The sequence below is a fragment of the Camelus ferus genome, chromosome 19 (genome assembly GCF_009834535.1).
Source record: "Camelus ferus isolate YT-003-E chromosome 19, BCGSAC_Cfer_1.0, whole genome shotgun sequence".
NCBI classification, from domain to species: domain Eukaryota; kingdom Metazoa; phylum Chordata; class Mammalia; order Artiodactyla; family Camelidae; genus Camelus; species Camelus ferus.
The window spans coordinates 29,361,449-29,389,373 of NC_045714.1; the positions used below are offsets into that span (position 1 = coordinate 29,361,449).

At 38.1% G+C, this 27,925-nt stretch overlaps 1 protein-coding gene and 1 long non-coding RNA gene across 7 annotated transcripts in view; one reads left to right on the forward strand and one right to left on the reverse strand.

The window, feature by feature from the left end:
* Positions 1-2,336: 2,336 nt before the first annotated feature.
* Positions 2,337-27,925, reverse strand: part of PLCB1 (phospholipase C beta 1) — a 648,190-nt gene continuing 622,601 nt past the window's right edge. For 3 of the 6 annotated variants that reach the window (XM_032461843.1, XM_032461848.1, XM_032461849.1), the window contains one exon: positions 12,321-15,668. In XM_032461843.1, the coding sequence (XP_032317734.1) occupies positions 15,441-15,668 (228 nt within the window). In that variant the 3' untranslated portion in view covers positions 12,321-15,440. Of the gene's footprint in view, positions 3,408-12,320; positions 15,669-27,925 lie in introns of those variants that run through there. The other 3 variants (XR_004313135.1, XM_032461845.1, XM_032461844.1) reach the window with 3 other exon arrangements.
* On the forward strand, positions 14,549-26,523 carry LOC116657956. The gene is made up of 3 exons (XR_004313140.1): positions 14,549-14,558; positions 15,746-15,749; positions 26,258-26,523. It is a non-coding gene; the product is annotated as an uncharacterized LOC116657956 (long non-coding RNA).

The window sequence follows — 27,925 nt, forward strand, 5'->3', positions numbered from 1 at the left end:
ATTTCCTCACTATTTAGGCAGAAATGTAGAGTAAGACATTTGGGAGGATTCCACACGACACACAAGATTAGAACTTTATCTGAGGCATAGAGAGGGTGAAGTGTCTTGTGCAAGATTAGCAACCTTATGGCAAAGACTGAACTGGAACTGAGGACTTCTTATTCCTAACGAGGTGTCCTCACCTCTAAAACACCTCACCTCTAAAACAGGAAGACCTATAACAGTTTGTACTAGTTAGTTACTGCCATGTAACAAACCATCTAAAAGTTTAAAAGCTGAAAACAAAACTATTTATTAATGTTTACAAGTTTGCATGTTGGCTGAGTGGTTCTGCTGCTTTGGGCCAGCCCCACTAATTCAGGTGGGCTCACTCATGCATCCGTGATCAGCTGCTGGTTGGTAGGTGGCTTAGCTAATCTTGGTTGGGCTCTATCACACATCTGCTGCTTCAGCGGGGAAAATGAGGTCAACTCTGCTGCATGAGGTTCTGTCCTTCAGCAGGTACACAGGCCTGTTCTCATGATGGTCGCAGGGTTACGGATGATAGAGGTCTAGTCTGAGAACTGGATTATTGGAGTCATCACACTTTATTAGCCAAAGCCCATCCTAAGGCCAGCCCAGATTCAAGGGGAGGGACGAGACATCACTCCTTTGATGGCAGGACCGACTAAGTCACATTACAAAATACAGAGATCCTGTAAAGAATTAGTGCCATTTTTTTTTTCAATCAATCTGCTACAAGTTAACTAATTCACTCAACATTTATTGCTTGTCACCCTGTCATATTTTTATTAATTGTGGCTGGCCTAATGCTACAGTAAGATCTAGGGATGCAATAAAGAATAGAATCAATCTTGTACTTATTTCTTAGTGAAAAATATCATATAACTAAACATCTGTTTCCTTAGATAATTTGGTGACTCGTGATAAGGTTTTTTATCAGGTTTTTTATCACTGGCCTGAAAGTCATTATTTCTTAAATTTGACATTATACCTTCTATAAAAAAAAATCACACAAGAAATTCAGGAGTAATTTAGTGTGCGTAAATTAAAATTGGCTTTGCTGAGAATAATTGACTTCTCAGAGGTGCGGCCAACAGGGAACTGTCAGGCTAGATGAGTTTTTACACATCTCGGGGAGAAATTGGAGCTCCAAATGCTAAATTTAGCTTACAAGGATATCATACGTACATTTGACAACCTGAAGGTCTTCAAATTATAGGGAGAGTCTGGGCTGTCTCTACCTGTTATTTCTCTATCCAAGTGATATTTCAGCTGAGATGTATGAGTGGAACTGTAAAGCATCCCCAGACAATAAAAGAGCCACTTAATTTTTGGACTTTGATTGACTACTTTCCCAGGTTATAGATAGTAATATTTTTGTATTATCCAGATGCAGGACCTGGTCTAAGCAGGATCAAAGGTGATTTTCAGGAAAATAGTCTAAAAATTTTACAACATACTCAATGGAAACTGAGTAACTCTCTCGCAGAGAACAACTAAAATACTAGATAAAGTAGAAACCAAAATATTTTCTTAAAGGCAATGAAGAGATGGGAAGGTAGCAAGTAATTACTGTGCCAAAATCTAAGGAAAAGGTAGAATCCAGAGAAGGAAGCAGAGCGCTGAAGCCAGTGTTATCCTGAGAATATTTACCTTTTCAGACAAATTTGAACTTTAGTGTTGATGGACTCACTGGATGAGACAGACAGAAATTAAAACCCAAGATCCCATTCGAATCAGAGAATCTGACAGTAGACACTTCACTCATTAGGCTAGTGCCTCAAGGGGTCCAATGTTAGAATGAAGGAAAATCAGAAGTCATCCTAACACTGTATTTATTACAGGACCTGCAAAAAGGTGTTTTGATTTTCAGTTGGAGAAAAAAAAATAGTCCCAAAGAGATTGTGTCTCACAAACTAGCCTCACAAGAGTTTTCATCCTTAAGATGGACCATTACATACATTAATGGTTCAGAAACATTAAAAAAAAAAAAAAAACACAAAAGGTAGCTGGATTGGATACTCCCCTAGGCACCACATAGAAAAAAACACCGATCCTTTCTGTCACAAGGCATCTCCATTAAGTCTCAGAGAATGTTCATAAATAATGTTTTGAGGAAAATAAGCATTGTATAGTAAAAATTGATTAAGCACACAAGAAGATAAAAGACCATAAGCAAGAACCAGCAGAAACCAAACTGTGACACTGATGGATATAAAACAATTTACTATACCTAAAGGAAAAAAGATAAGCAGAAATAATTTTCAAACAACAGATACCATGAAAAGTGACCTAACAGTTTTAAAAGAGTACCAAATAAAACATCTACAAATTAAAAAAAAATACGATGGCTGAAATAACAAACAACACAATAGGAAGGATATTCACAGATCAGACAAAGCTAGAGTAAATTGAAAGATAGGTCAGAAGAATTGTATAGGATTATTAGTTGAAAATGATATTATTAGTTGATAGGATTATTAGTTGAAAATAAGACTATTAGTTGAAAATGATGGTTTTTTTCAGAGGCCATTATAAAATCGTGCTGAGTGGGCAGGAAGCAGAGAGCACGTGGGAGGGCATGGACAGCTAGGTTAACTAATTCAAGTCACGTGGTTATCCAGTCTCCCCTTGGGTTATGCGGGACTTGGAGAGGTAATAAACAAGACAAACAGCAAAGAGCAGGGCCTTATAGCCCCAGAGTTAGAATCCAGCACATAATAAGGTAGAATAATCTAATCGATTGAACCTCAGACCACCATGGGCCATTGGAACAGAAAAGGCAGAGTGTGGCATCAAGCATATTCAGGTGAGAATTCAGGCATGCCTAGGTCTTAAAATCAGAGAAGAGCAAAATGTGGGGTTAAATGAGACATTATCACCAAGATTTCAAGCAGGGAGAACAGGATGGTTGGTCAACATGGAAATCTCTAAGGGAACTCTTTCTTCGCCAAGGTTGGCCAGTTGAACAACTTTTTATCTTGCATATTATAAAAATGTGTAGTCCTCTGGGTCTTAAATGAGCTCAGGCCTTTTAGGTATCAAGAATTATCTTCATGAATTTAGTAGTCTTTGGTAGGGTATGCATTATTTTTATATAACCCAAGTTCATTTTTGAGTACTTCTCTGCTAAAAAAAAAAAAAAACAAAAATCCTCAGTTAATTCTTTTCAGTTGCAGCCATGTTTCAGAAGGACCAATATATGCCAGAGGGAATGCCTACCTGATCTTTAATTCACCTTTCTATGCAGGCCTCCGCTGAGTCATCCATGGTCTTGCTTTGTTCCTGTCTTCCTGGTCTATTTATATCCAATGGTCCTCTTGACTTCATCTGCTCCATCCTTGAGAGTCCTGGAATTTTTCTGTTGTTTCCATTCCACTCTAGGATATAGAAATTTCTTGAAGCTGCATAAACACAGTTTGATAAGGTTAACTGTGTTCCCTCCGGGGTCTTGTTATTTCTTTGGTTCTTTGCATAAGAAGCAAAATTTCTCTCTCAGTAAGCCCCTGAGACCTATACACATTTTTTTCAGAAATATAATTGGTTTACAATGTTGTGTTAATTCTAAGGATACAGCAAAGTGATTCAATTATACATATACATATGTATATTTTTTCAGATTCCTTTCCATTATAAGATAATATATACAAGATATCAAATATAGTTCCCTGTGTTATGCAATAGATCCTTGCTGTTTATTTATTTTATGTATAGTAATGTATATATGTTAATCCCAAACTCTTAATTTATCCCTCCCCCTAACCCCTTCTTCCTTTGGTCACCATAGTTTTTTCTATGTCTGTGAGTTTTCTGGTTTGTAAGTAAGTTCATTTGTATTATTTCTTTAGATTGCACTTATGTAGTGATATCATGTAGTATTTTTCTTTCTCTGTCTGGCTTACTTTACTTAGTATGACAATCTCCAGGTCCATATATGTTGCTGAAAATGGCATTATTTAATTTTTTTATGGCTGAGTAGTATTCCATTTTATATGTATATGTGGGTGCATATGTATGTATATGTGTGTGTGTGTGTGTATAATCACAACTTTTTTTATCCAGTCATCTGTCAATGGACATTTAGTTTCCTTCCATGTCTTGGTTATTATAAATAGTGCTGCCATGAACATTGGGGCACATGCATCTTTTCAAGTTATAGTTTTATCTGGATATATGCCCAGAAGTGGGATTGCTGGATCATATGGTAACTCTATTTTTAGTGTTTTCAGAAACATTCATACTGATCTCCATAGTGGCTGCACCAAACTGCATTCCCACCAACACTGTAGGAGGGCTCCCTTTTCTCCACAGCCTCTCCAGCATTTATTGTTTGTAGACTTCTTAATGATAGCCATTCTCTCTGGTGTGAGATGATATCTCATTGTAGTTTTGATATGCATTTCTCTAATAATTCGTGATGTTGAGCATTTTGTCACATGCCTGTTGGCTATCTGTATGTTCTCTTTAGAAAAATATCTATTTAAGTCTTCTCCCCATTTTTTGATTGGGTTTTTTTTTATATTAAGCTATGTGAGCTATTTGCATATTTTGGAAATTAATCCCTTGTTGGTCTCATCATTTGCAAATATTTTCTCCCATTCCAAGGGTGTCTTTTTGTTTTGTTTATGGTTTCCTTTGCTGTGCAAAAGCTTTTAAGTTTAATCAGGTCCCATTGCTTATTTTTGTTTTTATTTCCATTACTCTGGGAGAGGGATCGAAAAAAATATTGCTGTGATTTATGTCAAAGAGTGTTCAGTCTATATTTTTCTCTAAGAATTTTAGAGTATCTTGAGCCCTATACTTTTAATACATCCCTTACATCTCTTTATATTTCTCCCAGCTCAGACAAGAGCTATTTTGTCTCATGACTTCTCCCAAACATTTTGTCCATAACTGGAATCCTTTCCATTCTGCTGGGTGTACAGTCTTTTGAATGACAAAGCCCAGGAGAAGAGACTCGCAGATTTCTAGCTTCCCACCTTGTTGCTCTCCTTCCCTGAGGCATGGAACACAGAAAGGCTTAGCTTTAAAAAAATTATTGAAGTATAGTCAGTTTACAATGTTGTGTCAGTTTCCGGTGTATAGCATAATTGTTCAGTTATACATATACATACATATTCGTATGTATATGCTTTCATGTTCTTTTTCATTATAGGTTACTACAAGATATTGAATATAGTTCCAGAAAGGCGTAGCTTTTTGAATCAAAGGAGGATCAGTAACATGTTGTCGGCATATAGTGACACTTTTACCTCTTCTTTTCCAATTTGGATCCCTTTTATTTCTCTCTCTTGCCTGATTGCTGTGGCTAGGACTTCCAAGACTATGTTGAATAGGAGTGGTGATAGTGGGCATCCTTGCCTTGTCCCAGATTTTAGTGGGAAGCTTTTGAGTTTCTCACCATTGAATACCATGCTGGCTGTAGGTTTGTCATATATAGCTTTTATTATGTTGAGATGGGCAAAATATTTTGGAGAAAAGACTACATGATTTGATATTTTAAAAATTATCTACCTGCTTATCTTTAGAAACAGCATTGCCCTAGATCCAGCTAGTGGGAGTTTCTGCTTTGGATCCATGCTTTAGAGGGCTTCACTCTGGCCTTTTTCTGGCTGTACCTCCCCCACAGTGAGGCATTTGCTGGGCTTAGGGCACCTGCCAACCAGGAAGCAGATATTCTATCTGTGACAATCATGTATATGGAGAGGAAAAATGGGGAAAGTAGTTTTAAGAGACTTTGTAGCATGTTGTGAATCAAATCCTACTTTGGTATCATTAATAGAGATTTCAGTACATATTTATCTCCCAAATAAACTATTTGGACTCACAAACTGTCAGTAGGTTAGGGACCATATCTTAGGTTGGAAAAGTCAGGGCTGCCCCTTGCTGCAGGTAACTGGGAGATGATTTAGGGAAGAACTTTTGAAAGATAAAAAGTATTACGTGCCATTTGATGCTGAAGACCCTCTGTCCCCATCTGGGTGAGTGTGGGTGCGCATGCACGTGTGTAGCTCTCTCACAGTAAAAGGGGACTAGACCTTTCGTTTATAACTGTGTTGGGGTACAGATATGCAATATGATGCATTCTTAGGAAGCAGCCTTGAAGATGTACTTATCTAGGCATGATTATGACCAAGAAACCTGAGCTTCTAACTTAACGGAGCCTGGGGCAGAGCCAGTAGGTCCTGGAACATAGTAGGTGTTAAATAAATTGTGCTGACTAAATGTATTACTGGAAAAACGTTGATGATAGAGTATTAACAGCATCTCCCAGTGTAAGAATAATTCTATTTTCACCCACTTAGCTTGTGAGCCTTTTGGGGGATGAATTAGGCAATACTGGAATATTCAGGAATGATAGAATGATTGCACTGGAAAGGTTAAAGGATTAGTCAAAAGTCAAAGACTGTTGAGGAAAACAACACATCTAAAGATGAGGGTGATGGGAGAGAAGACAGGAGATTTGGGAGGAAGCTTCTTTACCTGTGACAATTACGTACAGAGAGACACAAAGAAATGGGGAAAGCAGTTATAAGAGATTTTGTAGTACGTCATGAATCAAATTTTATTTTGGTACATTTTATAGAGATTTTATTACAAATTTATTTCTTATTAACTATTTTTTTTTTTTGGTCTTGGACCAGTGTTACTTTTAATACAAGGCTCCCTGGAGACTGGGGTTTCTATTTATTTTAAATAAGTGAATGTACAATCTTAGGTCCTTATGAAAGATACTTCTTTGAAATAAAAAGAGGAACTTATGATATTTTATTTATTCTGAGGTAGACTTTTACTTTTTTAAAAAGTACTAATTTTTAAAAATTGAAGTATATTTGAGTTCCAGTGTTATATTAATTTCAGGTGTGCAGCACAGTAATTCAATATTTTTATAGGTCATACCCCATTAAAAATTATTACAAAATAATGGCTCTCATTCTTTGTGCTGTACAATATATCCTTGTTGCTCATCTATTTTATACATAGTAGTTTGCATCTCTTAGTCTCATATCCTTATCTTGACCCTCCTCCCTTTCCTTGCCCCTCTGATAACTGCTAGTTTGTTTTCCAAATCTATCAGTCTGTTTCTGTTTTGCAATATACTTTTGTTTGCTTTATTTTTTTAGATTCTACAAATAAGTGACATTATATAGTATCTATCTTTCCCTGTCTGATTTACTTCAGTAAGCATAATATTCCCTAGATCCATTCACACAGCTGCAAATGGCAGAATATCATTTTTATGGCTGAGTAGTATTCCACTGTGTATATATACCACATCTTCTTTATCTATTCATCTGTTGATGGACACTGATGTTGCTTCCATATCTTGGCTATTATAAATAGTACTGTTATAAACATTGGGGGGCATGTTTCTTTTTGAATTAGTGTTTTCATTTTTTCAGATATATATAGAGGAATGGAATTGCTGGGTCACATGGTAGTTTTATTTTTAGTTTTCTGAGGAAACTTCATACTGTTTTCCATAGTGGCTGCACCAATCTACATTCCCACTAACAGTATACAAGAGTTCCCTTTTCTCCATTTGCTTTCCAACATTTGTTATCCATAGACATTTTGATGATAGCCATTCTGACAGGTGTGAGGTGCTATCTCATTGTGGTTTTGGTCTGTATTTCTCTGACATGTTAACAAGTGTCACATCCTCTTCTTGCATTGATTCCTCTATCATTTATAATGCCCTCCTGTGTCTTTTGTTACAGCCTTTGTTTTATAGTTTATTTTGTCTGGTTTGAGCATTGCTACCCCTGCTTTCTTGCTGTTTCCATTTGTACAAAATATCTTTTTCTAACCTCTCTCTTTCAGTCTATGTGTGTCTTTAGCTCTGAATGAAGTCTTTTTAGGTAGTATGTATATATTTTTATCCAATTAGTCACCCTGTGTCTTTTGACTGGAGCATTTAGTCCATTGACATTTAAAGTAATTATTGATAAGTATGTACTTACTGCTATTTTATTGCTTGTTTTCTGGTTATTTTTGCAGTTCTTTGTTCATTCCTTCTTCTTTTTCTTTCTTCCTTGTGGTTTGATGATTTTCTTTAGAAGTATGCTTGGATACACTTTTGCTTTTAACCTTTCTAAAACAGAGTTGCACCTTTATGTTTGATGAAGAGTCATAATTTAGTTGCAAGATTTTTTCTTTTTTATTAATATATTTTTTATTGACACATTAAACTTTTGACAGCATAACTTTGATAACATGTTATGTAATTCACTTCAACTTTTAAAAGCTATGTGGCAAATATTTCCATGGTAATGGTCAAACTTTCGCTTGTCCTTAATAAATTTCCTTCCATAAAAAATTCACTGGATCCTAGTGACTTCAACTTACTTTTATGAGACTATTTTGCAGCTTATTTTTAAAAGGAAGAGAGAAATCTTGGAAAATATACAAATATTTGATATTTAGTTAAAAAAATAAGGAGACAAATGACTTTTTGGCTTCACATAGAAAATAACCAGCACCATTTCCTAAGTAACCTCCAGCTATTCAGTGCCTCATGGAAGAATGATGATTGAGAGAGGCTTTCTAAGGCAAAGTCTTGGGGTGAACAGGCACAAAAAGGACTGGAGGACAAAAATTAAGAAAGGGGACCCAGATTTTAAAATAAATATTCACCCAATTGAAAAATACACAAAAGGTTTGAATAGACATTTCTCCAGAGAAGATGTTCATATTGTTAGGATATACAACATCATTAGTCATCAGTGAAATGTGAATCAAAACTGCAATGAAATAATACTCCACATCCACTAGAATAGCAGTAATAAAAAAAAAAAAAAACAGCAAGTGTTGGCAAGGATGTGGAAAGATTGGAATCTTCACCCATTGCTGAGGATGTAAAATGATGCAGCCACTTTTGAAAACTGTCTGGCAGCTCCTCAAAAAGTTAAACAAAGTAACTGTATGAACAAGCAACTTCACTCCCAGGTGTATACCCAAGAAAACTGAAAACATATTTCCATACAAGAGCTTGTATATGAGTGTTTACAGCACCATTACTTACAATAGTCAAAAAATGGAAACAACCCAAATGTCCATCAAGTGATGAGTGATTAAATTAAAAATGTTTATACAATGGCATATTATCCAACTATTAGAAGAAGTGGTACATGCTACAACCTGAAATCCCAAATTTTTAATTTTGACACTGGCTAAATGAAAGAAGCCAGACACAAAAGACCACATATTGTGTAAATCTAATCATATAAAATATCGAGGATAGACAAATCCACAGAGATAGAAGATAGATAAATGGTTTCCAGGGGCTGAAGAGAGGAGGTAGGGAAACAAGGGAATGGGAAATGATTGCTAATGAGTAGGGGGGTTCCTTCTGGGGAGAGGGAAATGTTCTGGAATTAGACAGTGGTGATTGATGACCAATTTCTGACTATCCTAAAATCCATTGAAATATGTACTTTAAAAGAATGAACTTTATGATATGTGAGTTATAGTTTAATAAAACTATAATTAAAAGTATATGCAGAAAGCTCAAATAAACAATCGATCTGTACGTGGATTCCAGGGGGCAAAACTGGCTCCTGAGTTCTCTCTTGTGGGCAAAAAGAAGCTGTTGGTGTGCCTGGAATCCAAGGTGAGCCTAGCTTTCTCCACCTGTGTTTAGAATGTAATATTTGGTGATTTACCTACTTTCATCTGTCACTAGCAGTTTTGTATTTTGAAGTTGGTCCCATAAGTAAAAGTAAAAGGATGTGGCTCTGGGTGGTCTAGTCCTACCATTAGAGTGTTGCTCATTCATGAGGTGCCTAAACAGTATGGTAGCTTTGAGTTAATGACACATTATTCAGATGTCAATTGTTTATTTTTTTCTACCTTAGCATTAATATTTGGATGAGTAAACAAATTTATTTGCCATAAATGCAATATTTATTGAGGGATTTCATTATGATGGGTTTGAGGATTCAATGACAAATGAGACATGACCCCTGGTATCAAAGGTGTCAATGGAGGATGTATTTAAGTCAGAGGGCCATGACATTGCAGTTGGCATATACTCTATGCAAAAGAAAGTAGCTGGTGTTGATGGATTCATTATATTAGTGGCCACCATTAATGACCACTTGAGTCCACATCATTTTCCCTATGACGTTGTAGTATCCTTTAAATATGGATCAAGGCTGGTTTTCTGGCTTACGTTCACAATAATAGAACAGAGGTGGAAGTAATGGTGTGTTAGTTCTGAGTTTAGACCTCAAGAGGCCTTGATCACTTTTGCTTGTTCTCTGTATCCTGCCTTGGACATGTGAAAAAGCCATCACTAGCCTGCTGAAGGGAGAAAAAAATCACATGGAACAGAGACAGATCAGCCTAGTTGTTCCAGCCAAGGCCCCAGACATGTGGAAGAGCCCAGCCAGGATCAGTCACCAACCTACTCACAGCTGACTACAGATGTTCGGATGAGCCCCAGTGAGATCAGCCCAGCCCAGCTCAGATCAACAGAGCCATGCACTTATCTGTAGACTCACAGTCAATAGAAAATGGTTGTTTCTAACACTAAGTGTTGGTGGTGTTTGTTATGCAGCAATAGATAACTGATATAGTTATCTATGCAATGGAAGCACAGATGAGAGGGAGCTTGGGTGGATCAAAGAAGGCTTCCTAGAGGAAGTGACATTTACTCTATAAACCTAAAGGGGACTAAGAGTTAGCCAGGGAAAAGAGAGAACCTGAGTGTGAGTGTGTGCACAAGTGTGTTTTGGGGAGGGGTTCAAGGGGAAGAGAAACAGAAAGAAAAGGGTCTAAGGAGCTGAGGGAATAATATTTAAAAAACCTGGGAGTTGAGATAGTCCATAAGGTTGGTGGATGAGAGGAATACTAAGAGATGAAACTGGAGAACAATGTAGGAACCAAATCACATAAGATCCAAAACATTTTTAAGGGTTTTAGACTTTATTCTGAGGACAGCTGGGGTCTTTTAAAAGCTTTTAATTCCAATTTTGCTTTTGTATGATCAGTCTAGCTCCACCATGGAGAAATGGCTACACAATTTAGGACTAGAGGCATGGAAACCATTTAGGAGAAACTTGGTCGGTGGAAGAGGATGGTGGCCTGAGCTTGGGTATTAGCGGAGGGGATAGACAGTGTACAAATATGAGGGCTATTTCACAGGGTCAGAACTGATCCAGGTTGGTGATTTATTGGAAAGTGAATGAAGGAGAGGGAGCTGTCAAGGATGATGCCCACCTTTTGTTTGGGCAACTGAATTGATATTGGTTTTATTCATTGGTGTAGAAAACAAAGGACGTGGAACAGATTAAAGTGTAAGTAAATTCAGTTTGGTGCATACTGTATGGGACAGACTATATTTTCTGAAGATGGCCATGCCTATGTATTTATTCCATTCCTCACATTCTTCAGTGTGACCTGCACTGAAGTGAGATGGGGTCTATGTTTGTTCCTTCCTCTTGAATCTGGGAAGGGGCTTGTCACAGCACCAATGATCAGGGTCCAGCATAAGTGACAGTATGTCACTTAGAGGTTCAGTCATAAAAATTTTGACACAGCTTCTGCCTGGCTCCCACTCACAAAGATCATCCTTGGAATCCAGCCACCATATTGTGAGAAAGCCCAGGCCATGTGGAGAGGACATGTGTGGTGATCCAGCCTGGAGCCCCAGCTAGCTTTTCAGCTGATGCATCATCAACTACCAAGCATGTGAGTAAATTAGCCTTTGGAAAATTCTAGCTTCCAGCCTTCTAATCTTCCAGCCAAGACGGCAGCCATCATGGAGTGGAGACCTGGCATCTCTGCTCTGCACTGTCTGAATTCTTGACTCACAAAAATTATGAGAATGAAGAAATAATTCTTACTGTTTTATGCCACTAGGCTTTGGAGTGATATGTCACACAGCAATCGCTAACTAATACACTGCATTTGGAGTGTCTATGGGACATAGTTCTAACTCATGTATATTTCTGTTTCAAAAATCAGTGTTGCAAACTCTTTTTTATCTGTTTTAGAAAAAAAGTTACATCAAATACTTTGTCATTTCTTGTCACTTCCATTATTGGTCAGAAAACTTTCGACGGTTTTGCCTTCCTTAGCTTTGGTCAATGAAGGGAGGGAGAATCCTGAGGGCAGTGCTACTCCTGGATGGAGGTGGTGGATGGAAAGAATGGTGACACCTGTACTCTCTGGCACAAGCATTGCAGCATCCTGATAACCTGCCCAGGTAGAGACGTGCTCCGTCTGGGTGGGCATCACCTCCCTAAAAACCAGCCTCGTGCTGCTCCCACCTTCCTGTAGGTTGGCCCAGACACCAAGAAATAACAGCTGGGTTGTGTTAAGAAATCTTTTATTGTTTCCTTTGGATTTGTGATGAAAGCACATAAAATTACAAGTGGAAGAAACATCATGCCACAAAATTGCATAGAATTATTACAAAAATGTGAATTATGCCTTTTAAATAATTTGAGATAGAAGAACCAAAATATGTACATTTTAAGAGCTTCAAATACTTTGTCCTATCTTTTTTTTTTCTCCTGAAAAGGCAAAAGTCACAAGGTTCAATCCATCACAAACAATATTTATACAGTGCACAAGTGCAACATTAAATTCAAAGTAATGCAAGCGATGGCCCTTTCTTTTGGAATTATAGAACGACTGCTTATCTATCACAGGAGTACTAATTCATGTATGGTGATATTGAAATGCTCAAATGAAGTGTTAAAAACCAAAAACACATGGCATGTCAGTAGAACTTCGAAAACTGGTTTACACGGCCAAAAAGCACGCTATTCTCAGTAGTGTAAGGATATCAGAGGGGCGCAGTCTAATTTAACACACAGCTCTACTCTCTATCATAGGCAAAACCACAGTACAGAGTTTCACACATTCAACAAAGAACAAGGCAAATACATAAAGGCACAAAACTGCACATCATATAGACCCTTTTTTTCTTTATCTTACTCTATTTCAAGTAATATGAATATTATTCAATGATAGTATCACTGTAGTAGTTTCAATGATGCAAGACGGACAGTGTTACACACTACCCCACAACTGCAAAAACTGTCATTGTACAGATAGAAAAATGTGATTACAGGAAATGGCCAAATACAAACGTATTGCAAAATGACTAGAGTCGCTAAGATAATGAAATTCAACTACCAAAACAGTTTGGTGTAAGTCAAGGTTATTCAGCTTTAGTCTATCTCTGGACTAAAATGTGATACACTGCTCTGTAGTAATCACCACTGTGTTTGGTTATTAATGCTATTATTACTAGTTCATTCTTCTGCAATTTTAGACAGACTGTAATTTTGTTTATAAAAATGCAGCATTCGATTGTGACCATTCTTGCTTCCTTCTGATTTAATGCCTTTCGTTCAAAGTGCAAAAGTAGAATGATTTACAAAAGATTCCTCATTCAGTGGAAGTTAAGTTTTATTAAGTGTCTAATTAACACCCCAAATCCTTTAGATCAAAATATAATCATCTCCAAAGGGGATGGGATTTTTTTTTCCCCTTGTGTCTCACTAGATGTTTTTTTAATCAAACATTCCTTTCTAATATTTGAACTAAGCCTTCATTTTGATTAAAACTTAATTGTGATCTCTAGTTATTGCTTAAAGTTAAATAGAACAATTTTCATAAAAATATTAAATTCTTAAAACACAATTTTCAGGACACAACTAGCTTTTGTGTTTGAAAATGTTTTGCTAAGCTACAATCAGACAGGTTTATTTTAAAGTAAAATAAAACTGTGAACAGCTTGCTTTAGGGCTTGAACTTCAGTGTCCTCTGTGTTACTCTCTAAATTATATTTTTCCTCTATATAATTATTCTCTCTTACTTAAGACCTTTCAATAGTGTTTTTGATCAGTTTTACCATAATATAATTTTTTCTCTTATGCCATTTAACATAGGTACTTAACAAAAAGACAGTTAAGTGAATTAAATGTACATAGTAAATATATAATGAAAGATATTTTTAATGTTAGAAGTAAGTCGTAATTTTTCAGACTTAAAAATTATGGAAGATACTAATAAATTTCCATATTGCCGTCCTATACATTTTTGTATATTCTCACCAATAAAACAAGCTTAAAGTCTGATACTGAAAAATCCAGTTTTCGATCCTACAAAATATACATCAAAGTCTTATTCTAAGTTCTCAATCTACCTCAACTTGCAGCAACGGCTCCATCAATTATTTCTTAGAATTTCAATATAATTTAATATTCACATAGTCTAGATATTTGACCATTTTCTTCTCTATCCTTGAATTTGGTTTTAAGTCTTGTGGAAGAGATTTGGGTCACTGCCAATTAAGAAACAAATATCCACACTTTTATGAATATGTGTGTGTGTGTGTGTGTGTGTGTGTGTGTGTGGTGTATGTGTATGTACTTATATGGCTGAGTGCATACATATATACATGGAGATAATATATATCATTTATGTGTGGGGCTGTGTATTCTCTAGATAAATATTCAATCTTTATCTCTATATTAAAAGATAAATGAACCATAAAAAAAAAAAAAAGACAGCAAAATAACTGCTGGAAGCTCTTCGTTCTGATTGAATCTCTGAGCAACATACATCAGCTCAACTATTTTTATTCAATGGAACAGATCTTTGTAGTTGTTTAATTATTTTAGACCAATGACCAATGAATACCCAGACTTTGAGTGCAAGTAGTCGACTTGGATAGCACACCACCTAGAAGTGTGTGGCCAACTTGCTCACGCAGCCAAATGTACAAGCCATGTTCCAAGTCTGGGGATGGCTTCACTGGCCAAGGACACAATCAGGATGGAAAACCAGCTTATCTGAATCACTATGGTCTCTGATAAAGCCATGTCAGCAACAAATACACTGATGCCTCTATGATAAATAAATTAGCAAACTGCAAGCCTCCAGTGCTTGCAAAGCAAAGGGTGAAACAATTTTAATACACACGTTAACTGGAAGATATGGTAGTTGAGGGGCAGTTAGGACAAAAAAAAATGCTCAAAGTTGGCGGTTCAATAGTGTTAAATAGTGCGATGCATTTCTCAAACTATTTCTATTACTTTGACATACTTTACACCAGAGCTTCAAATAAAAACACGAGCTTGATTTTCTTCCAAGAAGACACTGTCTTTCGTTAAATGTTCCACAGAGTCTGGAAGTTGCCTGCTTTGAATTGACTATTGGAGAGAAAGCCAGAACCCCACATACATGCACCCTTCACTAGCAGACCTGCAGTAGTTTCCACATGACACATGGCGCCGGGCAAGGGGAAGCTGCATGGATCCTTCTGGAACTCTCCCTCCGGTGTGGATTTTAATCTAAGTGATGCTTCTCAGGAGGGTGCTCCTGGGCAGTGATCTTTGTAAGAAGAGAGAGTCCGATGGAGCTGGGGCGGGGGGGGGGGGGGTGCCATGCGTGCTCTGAAGGCTTGGCAGGAACACTCACAGAGGAGTGTCAAACTCTTTTCCTGGGTTTTCTCCTTCCAGCTCCTCACCGGAAGGAGGCTTGTGGTTCAGTTTTCCAGGGTCTGAGGCCAGAGGGGCAGGGGCAGAACTGTGATTGCTGTCTTCACTGATCTTCCCTTTCATGGCTTCCTGCACGAACTCCAGAATCTCCAGGGGCAGCCTTTTGAACTTGTCTTGGTACTCTTGCTCCAGCTCCACCTGCAGCTGGGAGACAGCAAAAGACGGGATGATTTTATGTCACGCAGGTTTCTATAACCACCCATGTAGAAACTCCTCGAAAGCGATGTACACAGATGGGGGAGGAATAAATCAATTTTAACATCATCCACTGGTTGCCTACAGAGACGATGTGAAATATTTTCACATTGTCCACTGGTTACTGAGAGAGAAGAGGTAAAACAGAGTTTAGTTAGACATCTGTCCATAGCCGAAAGTCAAGTCCAGCCCGCGGGTGGCATAATAAAACTAAAGACTTGTGATGATATAAATAAATACAGACACACATATACATGCAGAGGTGGGTCTCTTGAAAAAGCTTACAGAAGTTCTTAAATGTAGACATTGGTAATCTCCAGTATCTGGGAGTCCCAAGATATCAATGTCAAGGCTGACCATGAATCAGGCTGGGCGCACCTAGAAGCCTCTTCAGTGGACAGAGGATGAAGGTGTGGGCTTGCGGGAGTGCAGCCTCACCCGGAGGGCGGGAAGCCAGTCCCTCTAAACAGAAGCTGGATGCATTTTTACAAACAGAGCATATTCAGTGTCACCAACATTAGCTTCTATTCTGACGTCTTTTATCATCTCTTTGTTTTGCTTCCTTTTATCATTCTAATTTTTATTTGCCTCATCAACGGTTTTAACTGTTTTCTAATTTATCTGCTGAACGCTCTGGAGAATTTTCAGGTTTTTAAAAGTCACAGAACTCTTCCTTCACATGCAGACTTACAGTGGCTTCAGCCATTAAACAAGTAAAAAGCCAGGAGTCTGGTAGGAGTCAGGGTGAGGGGTGGGTGCTGCCTGCTGGTTCTCTGTTGAGCAGAGCACCATCACTATCTGGAATTTTAAATAAAAATTATTTGCTTATTGAATGGTAAGCAGGGAGTTTAATCTTAGAAATGGCATGCGAGATTAAGTGTTTTTTTCTCCGCCCGAGATAGCCTTGAGCCTTTTCTTAGGATAAGTCCTTAAAATCATTAAATTTCTTTACATGCTTCTCAAACTTTAAGAGGCACACAAATCATCTGGGCTCTTGGTCTTAATTCTGATTCAGGAGTTCAGGGTGGGGATCTTGCATTTCTCAGCAGCTCCTGGGTGATGCCAGTGTGGCTGGTCTACTTTGGACAGCCTGATGATCTTTTCGTCCTGACTCTTCTCTGAGCTCTCAGTTCTGCTTTTGGTCTCGATCCTGGCAGTGTGTCCTCCATCTGCAGCGTCAGTGCAGTCTGGCCCCTGGACCTTCCGGGGTGAAGACAGTCCTCGGGGTTATTAGCCTGGAAGTGTCCAGACCCCGTTTCCCCACCCGCGGGCTGGACGGCGCCAGCAGCTTGAGAGCATCCCCTTTAGTTCAACTCCTTTTCACTCCTGCTTCTACGCCAGAAAAGTTTTGCCAAGGCTTAGCTATTTAATTCAGATCCATAACCCCTTATCTGCAATACTAAAATCCCCAAAGTTCTGAAATTGAGAAGTTTTTTAATAATGTTGTGGCAGACTCATCGACATTAACTGATATCAGGCTATTTCTCATCCTTATTTTATCCCACTTCATGTGAACGCAGCACTGTAGACATTAATTTGTTCGAATATGCGGGTGACTCAGGCCCCCTGGGGTACAATGCTTGTGGTATATGCACCATATTCCCTTTCTAAAATCAGAAAAATTATGAAATCTGAAAAACAACAAAGAATTTCCAATAATGGATTGTGGATCTGCTTGAATGACCTTTTATATTTTTTCCCCCACATCAAAAAGTGCCTGATAAAAATGGCTTGGTCTGAGTATTGAAAGTCACCTCTTTCTGTCAAATATCAAATGTTGCGTATTTATGAATATGTTGTGCTGGCATCTGAATTCCAATAAGCCAAGAAGGAAACACGCTTTGAGAGGGGTACCCACGGGCCCTGAGATTCACACTGTTGTGATGGAGCAAAGGCATCTTCGCACAGAGCTCCACCCTCAGCATCAAGGACAAACGCCTAGACTATCAGACTCAGGGAGACAGCAGCCAGTTCCTCCCCAGGTGGGGACTTTCACAGTGTCACACTTTTGCATAAGGAAATCTCAGACTGGTGTCTGACAGTTTCCGTTCACTGCCATCCAGCCCTCATCATCAGTTTGCTTCAATTTTAGTTCAGCAACAACATGCAGTTAAAGTTCGTTTCCAAGGAATGTAGGAAAAGGGAGAAGAGAAAGGGGCCCTGTGTTTAGGGAACAGCAGATTTCCTTTAGGTAAGACTGGGGGCTCTTCAGTGATAGATACACTGTTACCGGTACCTGGTGACCAAGATCTTGTAGGTCATTGGCGGACAAGACCCCACGGTGTTTGATAATGCTATTCCTTTTTTTTAATTTATGAAAAAAAAAAAAAACAACAAAAGAAAATGTGAGCAAATGCCAAATAAATACTTAAACTAACATTTTCTGATAATTTTTAAAAATCTTACTTTAATAATTATGTTTCCGCACCCAATTCTGATGTGTGGGCATTTCTCACCACACCAAACCATTCTCTGTGACACCAGCTGGTGTCCCACGACGGAACTCAAGACTGACATTATGTACCTGAAGGTAGTGTCAGATCCCACAGATTAAGGGCTCAGTCCTATAAGACGCCCCAGGAAGCCCAGCCAACTTTAGATGCTGATCCAGGTTGTCACCTGTGCTTCTGACTGACTGGCTGTAGTTTGGAGGTTCCCATGATTCCCCTCCTTGGGTTCGATTAGTTTGCTAGAGTCACTCACAGAACTCAGAGAAACATTTTACTTACTGGGTTATCCGTTTATTGTAAGAGGACACAACTTAGGAACAGCCAGATGTACAGGGCAAGGTATGAAAAAAGGGCCCGGAGCATCCACACCCTCCCCAGGTGTGCCGTCTCCCCAATCTCCACGTGTTCACCAACCTATGAAGCTCTCTGAGCCAGATCCATTTGGGTTTTTGTGGAGACTTCATTACATATTCATGAGAGATGTAACTCATTGGCCATTGGCGATTGAACTCTACCTCCAGCCCCTCCCCTCTCCCTTGAGGAGGTCTGAAGGTGGACCTGAAAGTTTCAACCCTCTAGTCACTAAGTTGCTTCCCCGACAACCAGCTCCGTCTTTAGGTGCTTCCCCAAAGTCACCTCATTAACATAACAAGAGACACTTTTATTGCTCTCAAAACTTAGGAAATTCTAAGAGTTTTAGGAGCTCTGTGATAGGAACTGAGACAAAGACCAAATGTACAGTCCTTATTATAAATCACAATATCACAATAATAGCAATCTAGTTTTAATAAATTGTTTCTTAAAAAAATTAAAAATTGACCCAGTTGTGGCTAAAATTGTAACTTTAGTAGATTCTTCCCTTCATCATCGGTTAGTAATGAATTTTATTGTACTCTAAACTATTTTAAAAAATTGAAATAATTTAATTTATAAACTAAATTAACTTTATATTAAATGCCTTGTATTTCACTCTTTTAAAAATATCTTTTATTGATTAGTGAATTAATTACAAAATTACATTTATTATTGAATTTCAAGTTAGAGCTTTTCTTTTTATTCATTTTTCTTTCTTATAAATGGAATACTTCTTCATTGTGAGAAAATATGAAAAGTAGACAGGGCAAAGTCTGGCTCTGTTTCCAAGGAGCCCCATCTATTAAGAGTCTAGAGCTATTTCTAGTTCAAGGGTTGCAGACTCAGGTGGTCAGGGGTTAAACACAGTCATGAAAATAAGAGAAGTGGGCTGTGCACAATGAAGTGAGAGTGATGGGAAGGATATGCCAGGCTAAAGGATCTAAAGGAGAGGCAGGAACTCAGCCCTAGCTAAGGCTTTCCAGATGCTCATTTTCAAGAGAAGTCAGAAATGCAAATTTTCATGTAAGGTCTCCTGAATTTTCATTGTTGGCAATGGACTTGGTCCACACTCATGAGTCTTACTGAGACAGGAGGGAAGGGGACAGGGTACAACCTTTATAAGAATGACACAGCAATCAAAGATTTGACTCCCAGCAGAACTTGAGCTTCATTGTACACTCACTGTAATATATTGGCACATAAATGGCACTCCCACAGGTGCCATGACAGTTCCAAGCCTAATCACAAAAAGTCAAAGAGTGGATGCTGGCTCAGTTCCTGGGAATCCCAGCCCCTTCTCCAGAGTAGTTGGAATAATCCTCCCACTTGTTAGCATATGAAATTACCCAGCCCATAAAAACTAACCACTCCCACACCCTGTGGCAGTCTCACGTTCCTAGATGAACCCATGCTCTGAGGTCGCCACTTCTCACCTCTAGAGATGGCCCTCATTCTACCCCCCCTCCACCCCCCACCTTTGCGGCCTCTCTGGCCTTCTGAGATGGCCTGCACTCTGTCTGTGGAGTGTGCATCTCTCTGGATAAACCTACTTTCTCTCTATTGTGGCTTACACTTGATTTCTTTCCTGCGTGAAGCCAAGGACCCTCACTTGATGGGACGCATCCCAGGGACTCTCCCGAGACCTGGAACCCAGTCGTCCTCTCATGCGCCATTTTCCTGCATCACCACTGAGCTTGTGGAGAATTTCTAACTTATCTTCTAGCAGACTTAAATCTGGCTGAGATCAGAGGACTCCAGACCTTGGGTCCAGCTGTGGAATTTCAGCTTGGATCCCTCCTAATTTTCTCTTCCTGCCATTCTGAGCTTCAGATGGTCCTTCACTGAACACCAGCGCTGTCTCTTGATCATCCCTCTGCTGGTGTTCAGTGCCCTCCCATCTAATTGCCTCCTCTGGTTCAGGTACTCAAACATGTTGAGTTTCTACTCTGGGCAACGCTGTTCTGCGGGAATGGTAGACAGACAGCACAAATAACAGCAATTCTTCACCCCTCCTTATAGTCCTAGCCCTTGTAGCTCCTCCCATCAAAGATGTGGGGTGTATTTTTCATCTCCCTGAATCTGGGGAGGCCTTGTGAATTGCTTTGTCTAGTAGAATATGCCACAGTCACAGGATGCCATTCTAGACCTCCAAAAGCTTTGTGTGCTGCTTCTCTCACTGTTGGAAGCTTACTCAGACACTGCGTGAAGAAGCTCGGACTAGCCTGCTGGAGGGGGAGACTGTCAGACAAGAAGGTGCAGCCATTATAAACCAGCCAGCCTCACAGTGCCCACCAGCTAAACACAGGCTTGAGCAAGGCCACGGAGATCAGCTGAGTGTGGCCCAGGTTAGGGCTTCCTGGCCAGTTCACAGACTTATAAGCTCAGCAAATGCTTACTGTTTTACGCTACTGAAAGCTTTGTGGCTGTTCGTTATGCAGCAGTACTGTAACAATAGCTAACTGCTACAGTGGGGGCAGGGAATATGAAAGAGTGTCATGTACGGCCTGGCCCCATGAATCACACAAAATTCAATTCAGTTGGGCCCATCTTTGTATTGCTATGGCCTCTAAACATATTCTTGGGGAAATATCACCATAGGACAGGTAGATATTCATGAGAAATTGGATTTTGTAGGCTATGCCTTGGAGCTTTTCTACATTAGCAAACATGAGCTGGATTGATCTTAATTTTATAAGATCTATTTTTAGAAAATGGGGGAAAAAAGAGGAAGGAACATGGTCAAATTTAATCTCCAATATTAAAACAAATTGTTACATTATACTCAGATATTCACAAATAAGAGCGTTGCCAGTGTTTGTTTCATTGTAGATTGAGTTCTCCAATTTGACTAGCTAGACTCAATTTCTAAATTTCTTAGTTAACTTGATTATCAAAAGATGTTGCCCACGCATCGCTTCTGTGAACTCTGGAAAGTTAAGCAGGAAAAGGCAGTCAAATTCAACTGAACTTTCCATTTGAAAAATGAATTTGAACTTTGCAGTCAAGTTCAAATGTGTTCAGCCCCGACAGGTTCTACTGTCTTAGCTTTTGGCACTTGGGATGCGCTCCTGCCTCTGACATTTTTTCAACTGCCTTAGGAAGTAAAGTCGAGATTTGATCCAGTTAAGCAAAGTTTTTAGATGCACATATATAAGTGAAGACCAAGGAGAGAGCAATTACTCATAAAAGTTTACAAACAGAAAAAACCCCAAGCACTCAGTATAACAAAAAATGTGGGGTAAATATAAAATAGGTCAGATTATTGAGTTATTAAAAGTGGTATAATCAGAACCAATTTTTTAAGGAAACAAATCAAAACCAGAGAATAATAAGTTGCAATGGGATAACAAAGACAGAAGAACTGCTAACACTTAAAAAAAAAAAAAACGCTACAGAGAATGCACAGACAGATATTTAAGATTTTCACAATTTGACTTCAGGTCCAATGCAAGTCATTTTGCCCAGTGAAGTGTACTAAAGACCTTAATAAAACACAAAGCAGGAAGAATCTTGGGAGGAGACTTCGGGGAATAACTATGTAATCATAGGGTACAGAGAACTTTTAAGCAAGCCAGAAGAGCCATAAGCTACCAAAAAATTTTATTTATGTTAGGGAAAATAACCTTTTTTTGGTGAAAAAACTGGCAGAACCCACGCAGTTCACAGGAGAAGAAATACAAATATACAATATCTACATGAGAAGATGTTCAGTCCCATTAGCAATCAGGGACACGCAAAAACACAACACAACACTTTTTAAGGGACATTATATTGATAAATCTCTTTTTTTAAAGGAGTGATCACATCTAGTGGGGAACTGACATTGTCAAATATTAGACAATAATCTGATGATATTAAAAGAAGGGATCTACTACACCACATGTGGGAATCTGGCCCAGAGAAATACAAGCCCCAACATGCAGGATGGAAGCCAGATCATTTGGCTAAAAGTGATAACTAACAGACCTCAATTTTGTCAAATGTTCTTCCTTTTGCAATTGGCAGTTATTCTGTGGGGTGAAACTCTGGATCCACATAAAGATTCCTCGAGTACCCCTTTATGAATTTGATGATTCTTGCCTATCTCATTGGGGTAAGTTGTACTTTTCTAATTCCTTCTTATTTAGCTGGTGTTTTTCTGGAAGGGAGATGTGGAGATGAACTAGAGTTCCTCCTAAAACGGCAGGGTAAGCATTTAATTTTTTTCCTTTAATTATAAATATTGTGAGTAAGGAGTTGACTTTTCTTTTTCTTTTCTTTCTCTGAAAATAACTCCAGATAATATATTTTTATTTTCATCTTTTAGTTCCTTTTGTTCAAATCAGTTGTAGCCATCATTCTTTTTTAAGCTCAAATTGTCCCTTGTGTGGCCAGAGGTGGGGACTTTCTGGCAGCTTCCTAGATCCTAATAACAGCACCCCCCCCCCTTAGTTTTTAGCACTTGCTTGCTTTTCTAGGTATGGCAAGGTCCTGTAGATACCTCTTACACTCTCCCTGTCTCAGACCTGGAATCAGGCTCTTTTCCAAGGAGCCTGTAGTAGAGAAGGCGTTAACAAGCCAAGCTTTGGGTGCTAAAATGCTCACTGCGACCAGACGGTCATTGTTGTTTAGACCATCTCAGTAGACAGGACATGTATTGTGAAAAAATGTTAGTATGTATTGATATTTCAAATTTAAATGTAACATGATAGAATTTATGCCTAACTTCTTTGATTTATCCTTGTATATGTTTTTAATTTCATAATTAATCTGGAATATTTTACTTTCTGCTAACATTACCCTACTTACTTATTTGCTTTGCATGCAATATACAGAAAGAGTTTCAATATTAGGATCTGTCAATAGAATAACCATGTGAAGCTTGAGACCTTTTTGAGGTTCTTTTTTTTCACAGAATACATCCCATAAGGGATGCACAATTACATTACTCTGCTAAATTCACTGGAAATAATTATACTCTTTGCATAATTATCTTGCCTTTAATATACACACAGGGTCATTTGTTTCAGTTTGCTTTCTCATTAGATATTTTAGATTATTTCACTTTTTTTCATCTCTGAGAGCATGTGCTATATATTTAAACATTTAATCCCTCCGAATCTTCCCCCCTTTTTTTAAAATTGAAGTATAGTCAGTTTACAATGTTGTGTCAATTTCTGCTGAATAGCATATTTCAGTCAGACATATACATACAATATTTGTCTTCATATTCTTTTTCATCCTAGGTTACTATAAGATATTGAATATAGTTCCCTGTGCTAGACATAGAGTAGTTAGCATCTGCAAATCTTGAACTCCCAATTTATCACTTCCAACTTCCCTTCCCCTCTGGTAACCATAAGTTTGTTTTCTATGTCTGTGAGTCTGTTTCTGTTTTGTAAATAAGTTTGTCTTTTTTTAAGATTCTACATGTAAGTGATATCATATGGTATTTTTCTTTCTCTTTCTGGCTTACTTCACTTAGAATGATGATCTCCAGGTCCCTCCATGTTGCTGTAAACAGCATTATTTCATTCTTTTTTATGGCTGAGTAGTATTCCATTGTATGAATAGACCACAACTTCTTTATCCAATCATCTGCTGATGGACATTTAGGTTGCTTCCACATCTTAGCTATTGTAAATAGTGCTGCTATGAACATTGGGGTACATGTATCTTTTCAAACTAGAGTTGTCTCCACATATATGCCCAGGAGTGGGATTGCTGGGTCATATCGTAAATCTATTTTTAGATTTTTAAAGGAATCTCCATACTGTTTTCCGTAATGGCTGCACCACACTACAGTCCCACCAACAGCCTCACGGTCTTTTAACCTTTTAAAAATATCTCTAACCTTTAGGAAGTAGGTTATGGTAATATGGTACTGTAATTATTTTGCTCAAAATATTTTGAAATTTACTGTTAAAGGTTAGGAAAATGAAAAACAAGCAAACAACCAAAAATAAATCAATAAAATTCCCTGTAAAATAAAACAAGTCTTCTACCTAAAAAAATGAATGCAGTCAGTAAATGTAAACCAATATAAATGGCTATGAAAACAGGGAAAGAAAATTATGTTACTGTGATAAATGAAGAAAATCTACATACAGGAGTGTACGTACTGTGGTTATGAAACTATATTCTAAGAATATGGAATGACTTTGAAAGGAAATAGTGAAATATAAACTGTGTTGGGATTATAAGTATTTTTATTCTTTCAATTTCTCATTTTTATGGTAATGTGATTATTTTATTTTTAGCATGAAAATAGCATTCTAAAATAAAAACAAAATCTAATATATATTAAAAAGTACACAACAGAAAAATACAATGTGTTGAATGTGGAATAGAGTGAACAGGAAAATGTTATTAAAAAATTACTACAGAGATTATGGTGTTTTAACCTCAAAAATCAAGAATTAATTAGCTGAGAGGTTGTTAAAGAAAGTGGGAAAGCTATTGAAAAGTACATCTATCCAATGGGTGGTTGCAAAATCAGCCTGAACAACCTTGAAAAGCCTCATTTTATTTTTAGAATAATCTCATGAATTTTTACTCCAACCAAGAATAGAAATAACAGAATCACATAAAAATTACAGAGTGAGGTCAGTCAGGTTGCCAGAGGATTGTTAGAAAAATGGCATGTGGGAAAATGGGACTACATTAGCTATCCCAACCATTCTAGGTTTTGTTTATTGGTTTTCCTCTAAATTTTTGAAGAGTAAATTGCAATGGGACTTTGAGTCAAAATGGCTGAGTGAGTAATTCCTTTTTCTACTTCAAGCATAGAGAAATGCTAAATGAAACAACATATACTTATTTAAATTTATAACTGAATTTTTTTATTGATATATAGTTGATTTACAATGTTGTGTTAGTTTCTGGTGTACAGCATAATGATTCGGTTATACATATATATATTCTTTTTCAGATTCTTTTTCATTATGGGTTATTACAAGCTATTGAATATAGTTCCCTGTGCTATACAGTAGGACCTTGTTGTTTATCTTTTCTTCATATAGTAGTTTGTATCTGCTAGTCCCAAACTCCTAATTTATCCTTCCCCTCCCCTTTACTCTTTGGTAACCATAAGTTTGTTTTCTGTGTCTGTGAGTCTGTTTTTGTTTTGTAAATCAGCTCATTTGCGTCACTTTTTCAGATTCCACATATAAATGATAACATATGATTTTGTCTTTCTTGTCGGATTTACTTCACTTGGCATAATAATCTCTAGGTCCATCCATGTTGCTGTAAATGGCATTATTTCATTCTTTTTAATGGCTGAATAGTACTCTGTTGCATATTGTAAATAGTGCTACTATAGACATTGGAGTGCATGTATCGTTTCAAATTAAAGTTTTCTCTGGATATATACCCAGGAGTGGGATTGCTGGATCATATAGTAACTCTGTTTTCAGTTTTCAAAGGAATCTCCATACGGTTTTCCATAATGGCTGCACATATTACAGTCCCACCAACAGTGCAGGAGAGCTCCCTTATCTCCCCAGCATTTATCCTTTGTAGACTTTTTAAAGATGGCCGTTCTGACCGGTGTGAGATGATACCTCATTGGAGTTTTGACTTGCATTTCCCTGGTAATTAACAATATCGAACATCTTTTCACAGCCATCTGTATGTCTTCATTGTAACTGAGTTCTAATATGAGGAAAGGAAATAACTAAGTCACAGGAACAGCGAAGGAATTCAAAGCCAAAAGGCCCAGTGGTGTCAAAACAGACTATGCATCTTGGGGAGCTGGGGTTTTCCGTTCTAAGACAAGGGAGGAGAAGGCCTAGGAGTTTCTGGTGTTGGAGTGCTGAACTGAAGTCCCCGTGGAAAGCCTGGAGTCTCCACACTTGAAATGGGGACTCAGAAAATGCAATCCATAGTCTTGGGGACAAGCTGTGCAAGGTGATGATTCATGGGACCCATTGGAACAAAAACGTCAGCAACAAGGAATCAGAAACCCAACCAGCATCATGAGTGAGTGCAGTTTCCAAACTCAAATTACCCTGTGAATGGGTGCCTGGGGCCAATAAATCAAAGCAAAAACTGTTCAAAAATGGATAAAACCCAGACAGTCTCAAAGCAGAAGCACGGCAAATTCAGGCTATTTGGATTCTCTACAGCCCATGGCAAGAGTGACGCCTGTAGAGAAACAATTCCCACTGACCATGAGCTCAAAGTTCAAAATTACAAACCACTCAGGTAACACGCAGCATTGTTCAACCTGGCAATTCAAGGTTGCCATTGGCAACTGGAATCTAACGACAGTGAATAAATGGCGATCAGTGTATTTCTAGGTCAGAATGGAAAATACTGCAGACCTACACAGAAATGAACTGAACAGTTCATGCCCATGTGGAAGAATACAGTTAGTTCATAATGGGTGTACATTCCTGGTGCTTTCAATCAAGAGCTGGATGGAGTGGGCTGCATGCCTACATTTTTGGCAGATTTTTCCTAAATCATTATATCTGCTTGAAAATGATATTAAGGTTAATTTTCATCTTTTGAACAAATGCCAACTGGCACCAGAGCCCATTGCCAAAGGCGCGGAAAGCAATCAACAGTTAAGTTGTTGCCATAGATCTATACAAGTGGCTAACTTGCTGAGGGACAGATACGATGCCCTGGACACACAGGGTGCTTGCATCTTACTAAATATGACCATGGACAATGTATTTAATCTGGAATTTAAACAGTCTCAGATATAAAACAGGGATAATAATCCCAGTTTCTACAGATGAGTTTGTTACTAAAAGGTTTAAATGAGATCACACATGTTAAGTAATTAGCATATTGTGTTGCTTATTAATTAATTTCGTATAACTTTCTAAAGAGGCGGCAGGGAAAGAACTTACAGCTGGAACCCTGTCTACTAAGCGGTCTTTGCTCTTTCCATTTATATCATTTGAGTCATTATTTGGTCAATGAGACACAGTTAGGGTATTTGTTAATTCTTCTTCTTCTTCTTCCTTTTTTTGGATTATGTTCTGGATCATTGTTGATTTTTGAAATATTTATCAATAAACAATATTTCTGAACACCTGACTGGTACAGGGCCCTCTGTCTGTTGCTGTGGAGAATTAAAAACTTAGTCCTTCCAGGTGACAAGCAATGCGTACAGGGAATCTAACAGGTTGGGCTGAACAGGTGCTAAGACAAGATGTGCTGGGCATATTGAAAGTGAAGGGTGGAAGTGATACAGGACATACTTATGGAGGAGGAGATGGGCCTTAAAGAGTTGGGCTTACTATACATAAAAATTGATTAAAAAAAACAAGTTTCTTCTGTATAGCACAGAGAACTATATTCAATACTTGTAATAATCTTTAATGAAAAAAGTATGAAAAGGAATATACGTGTGTATATGCATGACTGGGACATTGTGCTGTGCACCAGAAACTGACACACTGTAAC